Genomic DNA, 16,191 nt, shown 5'->3' with positions numbered 1-16,191 from the left:
AACTCCTGTTGTAAGCAGGGAATGAGAGGAATCATTGCTTCCAGACTGTGACAATGTTGACTCCATAAACTTTTTAGGTACCATTGTAGTTTCCTCAAATGCAGTCTTGCATATGGAATCATTAGGATGCAGGATGCCATGAACCCCAAAGCCTGCAGAGTTTGTCTTGCAGATAACTGGGATTTTGTTGCCATCAGTTTGAAGTAAGTAGTCAGTTGCCTTTGTTTGTATGGCGTGAGGAAAGCCATCTAGGCAGTTGTATTCAAGCTTGCACCCAGGAATGTTATCTTTTGAAAGGGTATCAGTTGTGATTTATTTTTGTTTATTGTGTACCCTAGGCATGTTAGAAGTCTTTTCACAAACGCCAGGTACTAAAGAAGAATGTCCTTCTTCTCTGCTTGAATGAGACAGTCGTCCAAGTAACTATAAATTTGTATACTTTTTTGTCTGCAAAATGCAATTACTGGTGCCAGGCACTTTGTAAAGACCCTGGGCGCAGTAGATAAGCCAAAGAGCAGCGCAGAGAATTGGTAATGCATAGAGCCAGCCTTGAATCGGAGGTATCTTCTGCATGATTCCCTTATTGGGATATGCAGGTATGCTTCTTTTAGATCTAATGTCACCAGCCAAACATTCTTGCCCAGCATGGGCAGAAGTTGCTGTAAAGTTAGCATTTTGAATTTTGGAATGCCCAGGTATATGTTCAAATTTGTTGGGCGCCAGGCCTTGTCTTTTCTGGGTACCAAGAACAGTCTTGAATAAAAACCTTGTCCTTTTTCCTGTTCTGGTACTGGCTAAATAGCCCTCATATCCATAAGGGACGTAACCTGGTTCTGTGCCTCTGCCCATTGATTTTTTGGCAGATACGGCCAACCGTTTGCCACTGGCAGAGTATGGAAGTGGAATCTGTATCCCTGAGATACTATATGTTTAGCACCCACTTGTCCTGGGTTATTAACTGCCAATTTTGAGCAAAAAGTGCTAACTTTCCCCCTAAGGGTGCTGCCAAAAGGTAAGTGCTTGGTGATGGCAGAGGGATGTCATTGAGACTGTTTTCTGTAGGGTTGCGCTTTATCTCCTCCAGATTTGGAGGTAGAAGCACCCCATTACTTTGACCTGTAAGAATCTTGCGCCTGGTACATGGAACCTTTAGGGCATCTGGACTTGCCCCTTTGAGCTCTGTCGGAAACAGGAAAGGACCAATTTTTTGTAGGCCAGTGTCTACTGAATCTTGGTGGCTGCACTTGTAAGAAGTCTTTTACAGTTTGCACAGACTTAGCTTTGTCCTCCATTTTCTTTAAAACCTCTTCTGCCTTAATACCAAAGAGAGTATCATGCTGTAAAGGTGCATCCAGTAATTTACCTTTAACATGATCAGGCAAATTTTGCTCTTTTAGCCAGGCATGCCTCCTAATCACAGATCCAGTAACTGCGGCCCTGCAGGAGGCCTCTAAGGAATCAAAACCACATTGCAAAGTATGCTTTCCAATTTGTCCTGCTGCATGCAATAATTCCTGCAATTCTTTATTTTCTGCACATTCAGAAATCAACATCATTTTCTGTTTCAGCAATCCCATAACGTGTTGTTGATACTTGAGCATATGAAACTGGCAGTTTAAGGCCCTAATTGCCAAGGTTGCAGATGTATAAACCTTCTTTCCCCATCTATCCAGTGCCCTTGAATCTCTGTCAGAGGGGGGTAGGATTTTTTGCTGTTGAGGCCTTAAACCCCTTTGGACTCTGTGAAATAGTTTCAGGGTCAGCAGCAGGGCTTCTAAATAAAAATTTGTGTAAGTCAGGGACCCTGTAATATATGTCTGGCTTACTGGGAGCCGGAGGTAAGGAGTCTGGAGTTAAGCTGGACTCTGAAAACACATCATCCACAATGTCTAAAACTGGAGGTATGGCTAAAGGCCTATGCTGAGGGAGAAGAAGGAAATCCCTGAGCTTCTTTTTTGATTCTGAGAAATCTAGACTCTCCCAGTGAAAATTCTCCCTCAAAGTATGCAAGGTTTCTCCAAATGAATAATCCTCAGGAGGTGATGCAGACGGGATAAATTCCTCTGCATCAGAATCCTCACAGGGAGTTATAGATAATTCCTGATCAGAAGAAATAGAAACGTGATCTGAAGATTCATAATCAGTGTCTTGCCTAGGCCTCTTATCAGGAGGGGGTTGGGAACCCCTGATCAAGGTAATTAGGTTTTCAGCCATTTTGATCATCTGTTTTTTGGGCATAGAGGCCTCTGCACGTGGCTCATGCGTCATTTTTTTAGCTTTAGAAGTTGCTTTTGTCTTTGATTTTGAAGCTGGCGTCAGTTTTATATAAAAATGTTGAGGCCTGAATACACCCTCAGAAGCCGGTGCCTGCTCAGCGGCTCCAGACCCATCCGAGGGAGAGACATCCGTGAGTACACTACTTTGAGGATCTTGCGGCGTGCAGGACTCCACATGGGTCTCGGTAGGGGCCTGCGACTTGAAAGTAGCGGGTATCAGGTGCTGTGAAAGTGCCTCACTGAGTACCGGTGAACCACTGGCTTAGGAGAAGCTTAATCATCGGTTTTGGACCTTGACGGTCTGTCTCTGTCCTTTTCCTTGCGTTTTTTTGTGTACTCCGGTAGTCGGACTGCTATCCGACGACATTTCAGGGTAGTTAAATGTTTCCAAAATATTTTGAAGCAAAAATATACTGACGCTTAATAGTGCATTGGTTAAATCTAGCACAAAACCGACAGCCAGGCACGTTGTGATCAGGTCCTAGGCAAGGAATACAGTATAAATGAAAATCCTTATGAGGTACTTGCTTCCCACATGTAATACAATATTAACTTTTTCTGACATCGGTATGGAGCAAGAAAAAAGTTTCCCCAATGGGGTACTTAGCTTTAGTGAAGACTTTGGTTCTGAAACTCGAAAATTCAGGAGTCGGCCGACCGGCACTTGCGAACTGCTTCTGCTTCAGGCACCGCGCGGCAAGAAAGACTAAAGAAAATGGCGTTGGCTGCCTGTTTTATACCCCTGACGACCTGACATCATGGAAGAGGAGACAGCAACCGACACAGGACCCAAGACTTTGGAATTCAGGCCGACTGAGGGCAACCTGCCAGCATATTACCCAGATGTAATGACTTCAACAGTGAAACACGAAGAACATTTGCGCAAGTCCTATGATGCATACCCAATACCCCATTAAAATATAGAAAAAAAAAAAAAGGTAAGCCTACCCTTGCTAACCTTTGGGATAAGTATAAACTAAAATGACATGCCAATTTTATGGTTTACACACAATGGCACTGCCCACTTTAGGCAACAGGGATCAGAGTATGTTATCTATTGCTATGTGATAATACCCCCTTCTGTTGTGCAGATACAGGATATACTTGTTTATTCAAATACTTTGCTTTAGGTACTAGTAGAATATAAGTTCCACTACTTGTTCCTATACAAAGTATACACATTTATTTTCACCAGCTAATGATCACTTAATACCCACATTACACTTTGCAGGACTCATTTATTACGTCCGCATTTACTTTCTTTGTCTGTGGCTATTACTGTCGAATTTCTTTTGTACAATGCTTTTAGTTCAGCATGCCTTTTCACTTTCTTTGTGACAGTTTGCAACACTTTCTGGACTGCTTTCTGGTAATGACTAAGATCTTTGGGCTCTAGTTAAGAATTAATTACCTGAGAGTGTATCAGTATTGCTTGCACAGCTTGGACGTTCACAAGAATAATCCCACATTATCTGGACAACTCAAATAATTTGTTCATCCATTTAACAGATCTCTTGTCCCGTGCACAGCTGCTGAAGTTCCATAGTCCCACCAGATGGATCTCTGGTATCCCGCAGCACTATTACTTATGGGACTTTTTGAAAGATGCTGGTTTTCTCCTGCTGTGACGGTAATATTCCCTAACATACACTGAATATTTGTAGAAAGACAATTGCTTCTTTGTCTGTGTACTTCATACATACTATTCCCCATCTGCAAGGCACATCTGCATCAATTAACAGGTCACAACATCTAGTCATGCGTACGACTGAGTTAAGAGAGTAAAATGTTTTTCATTGTTTGCTGTTGCTACTGAAGTGTCCAACAGCTAGCATACCTTTCTGCTGTGCTGTGTTGACATTTCTGTCTTCCATAATTGGCTCTGGCATGGTGCTGACCAGCATCAGAATCCACCTTGCATACACAATACATTTCATTACTGCAGAATGTTACAAGCCCACATTATTTATGGTCAGCATTTCCTGGCAAGTTTGGACCAGAGATTACGGACAATATGAGGAACAGATTGGGATGCCTCTGCCCTCCTACACTGCTATTTCTGAGGGGGGGGGGGGGCTTGCTAAACACCACAGGTTTGCAGACACTACATGACAAGAGTCGCTATTCTACATTATCTATATTATTTTCGGATCTGGTCCTTAATACACTACTACTCCAACCTCCACTCAACAATGCACCCCAACCTAATCATTAAAGACTACATGCACTTGTTTAGGCCTTATGCTCATAAAGTCTTTATGCTGAAAAATTCTACTTTAAAATGCATAGTAGGAGAGAAGACCTTCCCAGAAAGCAATATGGTTTGTTGAATCAACTTCCACCTGAAGTCTGTACATAACAAATCTTTCTATTAGTTTCTAAGTTAAATTACAGAACTACGTAATTAATACGTATGGATGTAAATGCTTCAGAAAAAAGGCTAGATGCATTATTCACAGCTGCCACAGTTCAGAACAGAAACCAAGTAATGGAATACAAAAATACTTTCACAAAAAAAAAAAAGCTCTTGACAGTATAAAAATCTGTCTCTAGCACCTTGGATAAAAAAACATTTCAAGAGTACATAAATGCATCCAGAATCTTCCTACTTGTATAACAAGACTAATTATACAATACTTTAATTAACAATTGTCCAATTAATTAAGCAATTAAAAATCTCCAATTGCACTCACAATTCAAACCCTTGGGAACCAAGGCATTATAAGGTATAAAAATAGACTCCTTATACAATAATTTATTTTTCAAATTTACATTATCATATTGACCAATAAAAGCTTTTTCTAAAATACTTGCTTGCAATCCATCTGGTTTACCATTGTGATACATTTTAAAATGCACTGCCACTGGACTTTGTATTTTACCTTTTTTAATATCCCTCATGTGTTTTAACAAACGACTCCTAAAAGCTCAAACTTTCCCCTATGTAAAACTTAACACAGGGGCATTTAAATACATAAACAATGCCTCGTCACGCTCAGACCTTTCTCTTCCTTATCTTCTATTTTGCAATTAGCAGAACCAGAATGATTTTATACGCTTTTCCTCTTTTGATGGGATATGGAAAACTTTTCGTTTTTGTGTAATTTCTTTTCAGTTAAAATTTAGTTGTTTTAATAAGGTAGCTTTATAAAAATTTTCTGCAGTGCTCAAATGAATTAGTTGTGATTAGGCCCCCTGACAAAATGAGTATTCCAAATGAAAGTCTTCATGATCACTGTTGTCAATCAATAGGCCCCTTTTGATAGAGATGGCCCACTCATTCCCCATCAGTGCGTAGAGGATCAATCATTTTGAGAGCCATCAGAGGTGGTTCATACTTTTTCTACTTTATGTCAAGCTTTCTCGCATGCACTTGAAATGTCGAGGGTAGGGATGTGCAATGGGGTGACCGTACACAAACCTCATGTAAGGGGCGCTCCATCCACACAGCCCTACCCCTCTAGCACTTGGCAGTCTTCTCTCCACTGGGGAAATTGCATTGTTTTGCGTGCGAGTGCCTCGTTAGTTTCTTAATTAGTTTTCAGAAATATTCAGGAGACTTGGGTGTGTCTGGCATGGGAGTCCACAACCTGAGGTTATTCCATGGCTACAACAGCAGTGGTAAATTCTACAGTCAAAACAGATGGAGTGTTACCTGATTCTGTAGTATCAGATGCAACCTCATTAACAAGTTCAGAAAGGGAACAATCTAACATAGTAGCAGCTGATGGAACATAAGTAGGAAAGACTTTTTTTTTAAACTAAAGAATAACTTCTAAGCTTTAATATGGGAAATAGTTTTAGCTTTCTCTTCTGGAGGCTGCTAACAGTGACAAGCTTGATAACAGCCATATGGCTTACCAGATTTGGAATCTGGTTTGGGTGGAGATAAAGCCATTAAAGTAAATGACCATTAAATCTTTCACAAGGTCCATGTGGAGTCACTTAATAAAATTCTACATAAAAGTAACAATCAAATGTGTTATGTGCTTCACCAAAACAAATTAAATCAGTCAGTTTATGAGTGGGCAAGAAAGTACAGTTGTGTACACTTACCATAAATGTAGATGTTTGAGTGTATTCACTGTTGCAGTCATTACATTTGGGTAATCTGCTGGCAGGTTGCCCTCAGTCGGCCTGAATTCCGAAGTCTTGGGTCCTGTGTCAGTTGCTGTCTTCTCTTCCATGACGTCAGGGGTATAAAACATGCAGCCGACGCCATTTTCGTTAGTTTTTCTTGCCCCTGATGTCAGGTGCCCCCACAAATGTAGCAAAAAAAAAAAAAAAAATATATATATATATATATATATATATACACACACACACACACACACACACACACACACACACACATGCATCAATATAAACTTTACCTTCATCTACAAGCAAATACACCACATAGGTTGTAGAAGATAGAGAAGGAAAGATAAACTCCATAATGACAGGGGGATGGTGGGAGGGTAACCTGAACTGCAACAGTGAATACACTCGAACATCTACATTTATAAGAGTGTACACAACTGTACTATGTTCTTCGTGTTTCACTGCTGCAGTCATTACATTTGGGTAGAATCCTACAGCTATGGTTGGGAGGCTGGAGCTAAACGGCATTAGGTGCGGCTATAAGGCCCTGCAGCACTGCAGTGGCAAAGCCTGCCCTGGACTTAGTAGAGAGGCAAATGATAATGCTTTGTAAAGGTGTGAACAGAACTCCAAGTAGCAGCCTCTAGAATGTCTTTGGTTGATGCTCCTCTGAGAAAGGCTGCTGAAGTAGCAGCAGCTCTGGTGGAATGAGACCTAATGCCCTTGGGCACAGGTTTACCATGGTGTAGGTAGCAGAAACGGATGCAGTGGCTTATCTGCTTTGAAATAGCCTTTCCTTCTGATCCTGCAGCATATGACACTAGTAATTGCTCAGCTTTTCTTAGAGCTTTAGTCCTGCTCAAGTAGAATCTTAGCTGTCTGTGCACGTCCAAGGAATGCAGAATTCTCTCCCCCTTGTTCTGCGGATTTGGATAAAAGGTTGGCAGATGAACTGTTTGGTTAAGAGCCACAATGGAAACTACCTTAGGCATAAAAGTAGGATTTGTCCTCAGAGACACCCTGTCTGGGTAAAATATGATAAAAGGCACTACAGCCATGAGGCTGTAGCTCTGAAACTCTTCTTGCTGAAGTAATTGCTAGTAGCAGAGCTGTTTTAGATTATAAGAACTTTATATCAGTGGTAGGAGCTGGTTCAAATGGAGGCAGGGTGAGCTTTTCTAACACATAGTTGAGGTCCCATGCAGGTAATGGTGATCTTCTAGGAGGCCTTAACTTTTTGGATCCTCTAAGATACTGCTTTAGTAAAGGATGAGAAAAGATTGGTGACTCTGTAATGTAATGAGCCAAAATGGCAGAGGCATGGATTTGAATTGAGAAAGATAGGCCTTTGTCAAGCATCTCAGTTAAGTATTGTAATATCTGAGGAATATTTGGTTCTCCTGTACCAGTTCCTTGTGCTCGATTCCAAGCACAGAATCTCTTCTATTTGCCAGCATAAGATTTTCTAGTACTAGGCCTTCTGGCTTCCAAAATTACATCCAACACAGCTTTACTGAGAGGTGTTGCTTGTATAACTACATGATCAGCCATGCTGCCAGGTTCAGTGTCTGTAGTTGATTGTGCAGGATCTGATTGTTTTGCTGGGACAGTAGTTGAGGTCTTTGAGGTAAGGTCCAAGCTGGGTATTGAGACAAGTTCCTTAGGATTGGGTACAAGTACTGGTGGGGCCAGTCTGGGGCAATTAGTATCATCCTTGGTTTCTCTTGTCTGACTTTTAGGAGGACCTTGGGGAGAAGAGGCAGAGGAGGAAAGGCGTAAACAGATAGGTTTTTCCAACTGAAGGATAGGGCGTCCACTTTCCATGCTTGTCTGTGATAAGTCCTTGTGCAGAATCTTTTCAATTGATAATTTTGAGGAGAGGCAAATAGATCTATGTCTGGGCTCCCCCATTTCTCTGTTATCATGTTGAAGACTTGTGGATTTAGTTTCCACTCGTGAGGATCCATAAGGTTTCTTCTTAAATCGTCTGCCAGTGTATTTTGTTTTCCTGGCAGGAATTGAGCTTGAATATGTATTTGGGAGGTCAAAGCTGTGTCCCACAGTGCCACGGCTAATCTGCAAAGGGGGTATGAGTGTGTGCCCCCTTGCTTGTTTATATACTACATGACTGTGGTGTTATCCGTCTTTATCAGTAGTTGTCCTGGATGAAATAAGTCCTCGAAGGCTGTTGGGGCATTTTGAACAGCTAGCATCTCTTTCTGGTTGATATGTAGATGCATTTGTTTTGGGGTCCATATGCCCTGAATGCATCTTCCTGCCATGTGGGCCCCCCAGGCATAATCCGAGGCATCTGTTGTTAAGGTTTGGCTGGCAGGGGGGAGAGTGAAGGCCCGTCCCATGTTTTGGTGACATGCCTTTGCCCACCATAGAAACTCCTGTTGTAGGCAGTGAATGAGAGGAATCATTGCTTCCAGACTGTGAGAATGTTGACTCCATAAACTTTTCAGGTACCATTGAAGTTTCCTCATATGCAGTCTTGCATATGGAATCAGTAGAATGCAGGATGCCATGAAGCCCAGAGCCTGCAGAATTTGTCTTGCAGATAACTGAGTTTTTGTTGCCATCAGTATGAAGTAAGTAGTCTGTTGCCTTTGCTTGTCTGGCGTGAGGTAAGCCATCTGGGCAGCTGTATTCAAGCTTGCACCCAGGAATGTTATCTTTTGAGAGGGTACCAGTTGTGATTTCTTTTCATTTATTGTGTACCCAAGGCATGCTAGAAGCCTTTTCACAAACGCCAGGTCTCGAAGAAGAATGTCCTTGTTCTCTGCCTGAATGAGACAGTCGTCTAAGTAAGGATATATTTGTATACTTCTTTGTCTGTAAAATGCAATTACTGGTGCCAGGCACTTTGTAAAGACCCTGGGCGCAGTAGATAAGCCAAAGGGCAGTGCAGAGAATTGGTAATGCATTAAGCCAGCCTTGAATCTGAGGTATCTTCTGCACGATTGTCTTATTGGGACATGCAGGTATCCCTCTTTTAGGTCTAATGTCACCAGCCAAGCATTCTTGCCCAGCATGGGCAGAAACTGCTGCAAAGTCAGCATTTTGAATTTTGGAATGTCCAGGTATGTGTTCAAAACTGATAAATCCAGTATTGGCCACCAGGCCTTGTCCTTTCTGGGTACCAAGATCAGTCTTGAGTAAAAACCTTGCCCTTTTTCCTGTTCTGGTACTGGCTGAATGGCCCCCATATCCATGAGGGACGTAACCTGTTTCTGTGCCTCTGCCCATTGATTTTTTGGCCGATCTGGCCAACCATTTGACATTGGCAGAGTGTGGAAATGGAATCTGTATCCCTGTGATACTATGTTTAGTACCCACTTGTCCTGGGTTATTAACTGCCAATTTTGAGCAAAAAGTGCTAACTTTCCACCTATAAGTGCTGCCAAAAGATAAGTGCTTGGTGTAGGCAGAAGGAAGTCATTGGGATTGTTTTCTGTAGGTTTATCTCCTCCAGATTTGGAGGTAGAAGCGCACCAGTGCTTTGACCTGTATGAATCCTGCGCCTGGTATCTGGAACCCTTAGGGCATCTGGATTTGCCCCTTTGAGCTCTGTCTGACACAGGAAAGGACCAATTTTTTGTAGGCCAGTGTCTACTGAATCTTGGTGGCTGCACTTGTAAGAAGTCTTTAACAGTTTGCATAGACTTAGCTTTGTCTTGCATTTTCTTTAAAACCTCTTGTGCCTTAATACCAAACAGAGAACCATGCTGTAAAGGTGCATCTAGCAATTTAGCTTTAACATGATCAGGCAAATTTTGTTCCTTTAACCAGGCATGCCTCCTAATCACAGATCCAGTAACTGCGGCCCTGCAGGAGGCCTCTAAGGAATCAAAACCACATTGCAAAGTATGCTTTCCAACTTGTTCAGCTGCATGCAATAATTCCTGCAATTCTTTATTTTCTGCACATTCTGAAATCAACATCATTTCAGTTTCAGCAACCCCATAACATGTTGTTGGTACTTTAGCATATGAAATTGGCAGTTTAAGGCCCTGATTGCCAAGGTTGCAGACGTATAAACCTTTTTTCCCCATTTGTCTAGTGCCCTTAAATCTCTGTCAGAGGGGGTAGGATTTTTTGCTGTTGAGGTCTTAACTCCCTTTGGACCCTGTGAAATAGTTTCAGGATCAGCAGCAGGGTTTCTAAATAAAAATTTATGTGAGTCAGGGACCCTGTAATATCTGTCAGGCTTACTGGGAGCCTGTGTCTAAAACAGGGGGAATGGCTAAAGGCTTGTGTTGAGGGAGAAGAAGGAAATCCCTGAGCCTCTTTTTTGATTCTGAGAAGTCTTGACTCACACAGTGAAAATACTCTCTCAAAGTATGCAAGGTTTCTCCAAATGAATAATCCTCAGGAGGAGATGCAGATGGAATAGACTCCTCAGCATCAGAACCCTCATAGGGAGGTATAGATCATTCCTGATCAGAAGAGTAATCAGAAGAAAGAGAAACCTGATCTGAAGATTCATAATCGGTGTCTTGCCTAAGCCTCTTATCTGGAGGGGGATGGGTAACCCTGATCAAGGTAATAAGGTCTTCAGCCATTTTGATCATCTGCTTTTTAGGCATAGAGGCCTGTGCACGCAGCTCATGCGTTGTTTTTTTAGTTTTAGAAGTTGCTTTTGTTTTTGGTTTTGCAGCTGTCGTCGGGTTGATATACAAATGTTGAGGTCTGAATACATCCTCAGAAGCTGGTGCCTGCTCAGCGGCTCCGGACCCATCCGAGGGAAATACATCCATCAGTCCAATACCTTGAGTATCTTGCGGCATGCCGGACTCCACACGGGTGTCGGTAGAGGCCTGCGACTCGAAGGTAGCAGGTATCAGGGGCTGCGAAAGCACCTCACTGAGTACTGGCAAACCGGCGACTGGCTTAGGAGAAGCTTCGTCGGTTTTGGATCTTGACTGCCTTTCTCTGTCCTTTTCCTTGCATTTTTTATGTACTCTGGTAGTCGGATTGCTATCCGACGACATTTCTGGGTAGTTAAATCTGTTTCCAAAATACTTTGATGCAAAAATATACCGACGCTTAATAGTGCGTTGGTTAAATCTAGCACAAAACCGACAGCCAGGCACGTTGTGATCAGGGCCTAGGCAAGGAATACAGTATAAATGGAAATCCTTATGAGGTATTTGCTTCCCACAAGTAGTACAATTATTAACTTTTTCTGACATGAGTAAAAAGCAAGAAAAAAAGTTTCCCCAACGGGGTACTTAGCTTTAGTGAAGACTTTGGATCTGAAACTCAAACATGAATATTTCAGTAGTCGGCCGACCGGCACTTGCGAAATGCTTCTATTTCAGGCAGCGCTCGGGAAGAAAGACAAAAGAAAATGGTGTCAGCTGCATGTTTTATACCCCCGACGACCTGACATCATGGAAGAGAAGACAGCAACCGACGCAGGACCCAAGAATTTGGAATTCGGGCCGACTGAGGGCAACCTGCCAGCAGATTACCCAAATGTAATGACTGCAACAGTGAAACACGAAGAACATCAGCCTGCCCATAAGCACAATTGTTCAGCAAAGACATAGGTGTCACAAGACAAATCTGCCTCATGTTCAATGGCTCAGAAAGAAACCCCCTTTCTGACAGGCAAATTAAAAAAAAACAGTAATCTTCTAAGTAAAGAGTGAAAGAGAAATAATAGACATCTAGTAATTAAATAAAAATATCTAAAAGGTAGCATTGGGCCTCTTTGATTATATCAAAGAACACAGGCTACATTAAACACTAAAAGATGTTCTTCTACTAAAAATTCTAATATATCAAAGAAAATTTACTAGGCAATATCTTAGCAATGTGTTAAAATTGTTTATACTTCTAGTATGCCCCCCATAAAAAAAGTGTAGCTCTCAATTATCAGACTTCATTACCTAACATACTTGACCGCTGTGGCGGTAACCGAGGTGGAGGTGGTCTAGGTGGAACTTGTGATGTGGGTCTTGCAGGGCTGTTGGATGGAGGGCATCTCTTGATTGTTCCTTGATTATCTTCTTCAGAAAAACTGGTCTCTTGAGCCATGTATACAGACTTGGGCTGAAATTGCAAACAAGTATCATATCCATTAAATCTAAATCAGCCGTATTTTAAGAAAAAGTAGATGCACCACAAGTAGAATAAACTGCATACTATGTCTTGCCAAACACTACTGTAATATGCACACTAAAAAAAATAAAAAATCTATTATATCTTCAATTGCAATCATGAAGTTCGTGGAGAACACTGTCGCATTTACACATACAAGCAAGTTTAAGCAAAAGGTGAATGTACCACTGAATGTAAACAATAACAGTAAGATAAGGAACTAGATTACACACACACACACACACACACACACACACACACACACACACACACACACACACACACACACACACACACACACAAAACAAATGTAGTGTTGGGTGGTGACTAAAGCAACTGCACTGCTGACCCAATTCAGCAAGGCAGGGTATAGCAGCAGGATGCAGCCACTATGACCCAGTTCTACTAAGTACTGCAAACATGCTGGCTGGTAGTACATGTGGAGGAATATCTAGTCCCCTGAACCTCAGTGATACACAGCTACTGATTGCCACATGGAGTGGGTGGGACCCGTATGACCCTCACACTACACTGCTCCCTACCTTCTAACACTTATTCCTAGAGGGACCAAATAGGGTCTAATCCAAGTTGGGAATGTTAGGGTCGTAAGGCTTTCATACTCCTACAGGCAATGAAAGAGCAGACTTGGTGAAGGTGGAGAAAAGTACAGTTTTGTACCTACCATAAATGTAGATGTCCGATAGGTATGCATCTGCAGTCATAACATATGGGTTGTCCTGCCTCAGGCAGCCCTTCGGTCGGCCTGATTCCAAAGTCTGGGTCTGGCCTCGGCTGATGTCGCACTTTCCCCGACGTCAGAGCGTCTGGGGTATAAAAGCATCAGCCGACACCATTTTCCTCAGTTTTTCTTGCCCCAGATGCCAGGTGCCCTCTAGGAAGGCTAAATTTGGATAAATGCTGAAAAGTTCCAAACATTTGCAAATTATATACATGTATAAACAAACAAATACACCATAATAGATTCCCCCAGCTAGCTAAAAGAGGGGTAAGTACCCTAGAAATACCACAGAGGGGAAGGAGGGAGGGTAATCCTGACTGCAGATGCATACCTATCGGACATCTACATTTATGGTAGGTACAAAACTGCACTATGTCCTTCAAGGATGCATCTGCAGTCATAACATATGGGTAGAATACCATAGCCAATCTGGGGGAGGAGGTACTAAGAAAAGGATGGTGTAGTTAAGATCCCCTGCAGGACTGCAGTAGCAAACCCTGCTCTGGATCTAGAGTATAAAGGTAGATTGTAATGCTTGGCAAATGTATGCAGGGAGCTCCAAGTAGCAGCTTCTAAAATGTCCTTGGTAGCCACCCCTCGTAGGAAGACTGTAGTGGTGGCCGTGGCCCTTGTGGAGTGAGGCCTGATGTTTTCAGGAACTGTCTTTCCATGAAAGGAGTAGCAAAATCGAATGCAATTTCCTATCCATTTTGAAATTGTCTGTTTGGAAATTGCTCTTCCTTGCACCCCAGTTGCATATGCTACAAAAAGTTGGTCAGTTTTTCTGCTAGTTTTTGTTCTGTCCAAGTAGTAGCGTAGTTGTCTGTGTATATCCAGAGTGTGCAAAAGTTTTTCCCCTTTATTCTGCGGATTAGGGAAGAACGTAGGCAATTGAATAGCTTGGTTCAAGGATACCCTAGATACCACCTTTGGCATAAAAGTAGGATTGGTTCTTAGTGAAACCCTGTCCTGGTGGAAAATAAGAAAAGGCTGCACTGCCATTAATGCTTGTAACTCAGATACCCTTCTTGCTGAAGTGATTGCCAGAAGGAATGCAGTTTTCCAAGATAGAAACTGTAGATCCGCTGATGCTGCTGGTTCAAAAGGAGGAAGTGTCAGTTTCTCCAGCACAAAGTTGAGATCCCAGGCAGGTAGAGGGGGTCTTCTTGGAGGTTTAATATTTTTGATCCCTCTCAGAAATTGTCTGAGGAGAGGGTGCGAGAAGATAGGTGGATCCACATTGTATTCTGCTTAAATTGCTGAAGCATGTATCTTAATGGAAGAATAGGACAGGCCATTGTGGAACAATTCTGCTAAGTATTCTAGGATATGTGTTATGTTTGCCACTGTGATATCTGAGCCTTTTGATGTGCTCCAAATAAGAAATCTCTTCCATTTAGCTGAGTATGTCTTCCTTGTGGAAGGCTTGCGAGCCTCCAGGATAATGTCCTTCACCCTCTGAGATAAAACAGTTTGATTTGGATTTAAGGAATTTTCCAGGCAGTTAGCTGCAATGTTTTCAAGTTGGGATGCAGGGTCTTGAAATTGTTCTGCGTCAGAAGAAGAGGCCATAGGGGGAGAGGCCATGATTTTGCCTGAGACATGCTTCTCAATAATGGATACCAGTGCTGTCTGGGCCAGTCCGGAGCTATTAGTATCACTTTTGGCTGTTCCTCCCTGATCTTCAGTAGAACCTTGTACATCAATGGGAGTGGTGTGAAGGCATATACTGTTAGGGCTTTCCAGCTGAAAGAGAGAGAGTCCACCCTCCAAGCTTGTGGGTGGCATGTCCTTGAGCAGAATGTCTTCAGTTGATGGTTGAGTGGGGAGGCGAACAGATCTATCTCCGGCATTCCCCATGTCTTTGCTATGAGTTGGAAGATGTCTGGGTGCAGCATCCATTCGTGTGCATCCATGGCAGTTCTGCTTAAGCTGTCCGCCAGTGCATTTTCTTTCCCTGGCACGAATTGGGACTGTAGTTGGATAATGAGATTCAGGCATAGTTCCCACAGATTCATAGCCATCCGGCATAGAGGGTAAGAATGTGTGCCTCCCTGCTTGTTTATGTACCACATGACCGTGGTGTTGTCTGTCCTTATTAACAGGTGTCCTTGTTGAAGGAAGGGTTTGAATGCCTCGATTGCATGCCTCACTGCCAGCATTTCCTTTTGGTTTATGTGCATGCTTAGCTGTCCTTGAGGCCATAGGCCTTGGATACATTTGCCCTCCATGTTTGCTCCCCATCCTCGGTCTGAGGCGTCCGTGGTGATGGTCTGCCTTGTTTTTGGTTTGTTGAAAGGCAACCCTCTGTTGGACTGGCAGGCCTGAGCCCACCACAGGAATTCCTTTTGAAGGCATGGAATGATTGGTATCATGGTTTCTAAACTGTGACTGTGTTGAGACCATACACTCCTTAGGTACCATTGTAATTTCCTCATATGCAGCCTGGCATGCGGTATTAGAATTATGCAGGATGCCATGTAACCCAGGGCCTGCAGGATTTTCCTTGCAGTAAGCTGAGTTTGTCTTGTCAGAATCATGAAGTAATCTGGAAGTTGTTTTTGTTTTTCTTCTGTGAAAAAGGCCATTTGGGTGGTTGTGTCCAGATCTGCACCCAAAAAGGTTATCCTTTGGGATGGTACTAGGCTTGACTTTTGGATGTTGACTGTGTATCCCAAGGTCTGTAGCAGGTGTATGGCATAGGCCAAGTCCTTTTTCAAATTTTTCTTGTTGTCCGCTTGTATTAGGCAGTCGTCCGGGTATGGGTAAATTTGAATTCCCTGTAGTCTGCAATGTGCAATTACTGATGCCAGGCATTTCGTGAATACTCTGGGCGCAATAGATAAGCCAAAGGGCAATGCTGAGAATTGATAATGCTCTGATCCTGCAAGAAATCTGAGGTGTCTTCTGCAACTTGGTCGAATAGGGACGTGCAGGTATGCCTCCTTGAGATCTAGAGTCACCAGCCAAGACTCCTTGCCC

At 42.7% G+C, this 16,191-nt stretch overlaps 1 protein-coding gene across 5 annotated transcripts in view; it reads right to left on the bottom strand.

Annotated features, from left to right (window-relative positions):
- Positions 1-16,191, bottom strand: part of MAP4K3 (mitogen-activated protein kinase kinase kinase kinase 3) — a 2,472,041-nt gene that overhangs the window by 711,596 nt on the left and 1,744,254 nt on the right. For all 5 annotated transcript variants that reach the window (XM_044057581.1, XM_044057598.1, XM_044057607.1 and 2 more), the window contains one exon: positions 12,260-12,422. In XM_044057581.1, the coding sequence (XP_043913516.1) occupies positions 12,260-12,422 (163 nt within the window). The remainder of the gene's footprint in view (positions 1-12,259; positions 12,423-16,191) is intronic.

Source organism: Protopterus annectens, chromosome 1.part2, assembly GCF_019279795.1.
Source record: "Protopterus annectens isolate FY-2018-M chromosome 1.part2, PAN1.0, whole genome shotgun sequence".
Classification (NCBI taxonomy): domain Eukaryota; kingdom Metazoa; phylum Chordata; order Ceratodontiformes; family Protopteridae; genus Protopterus; species Protopterus annectens.
Note: the sequence above shows the minus strand (reverse complement) of the source record. Positions and strands in the feature narration are given on the sequence as shown.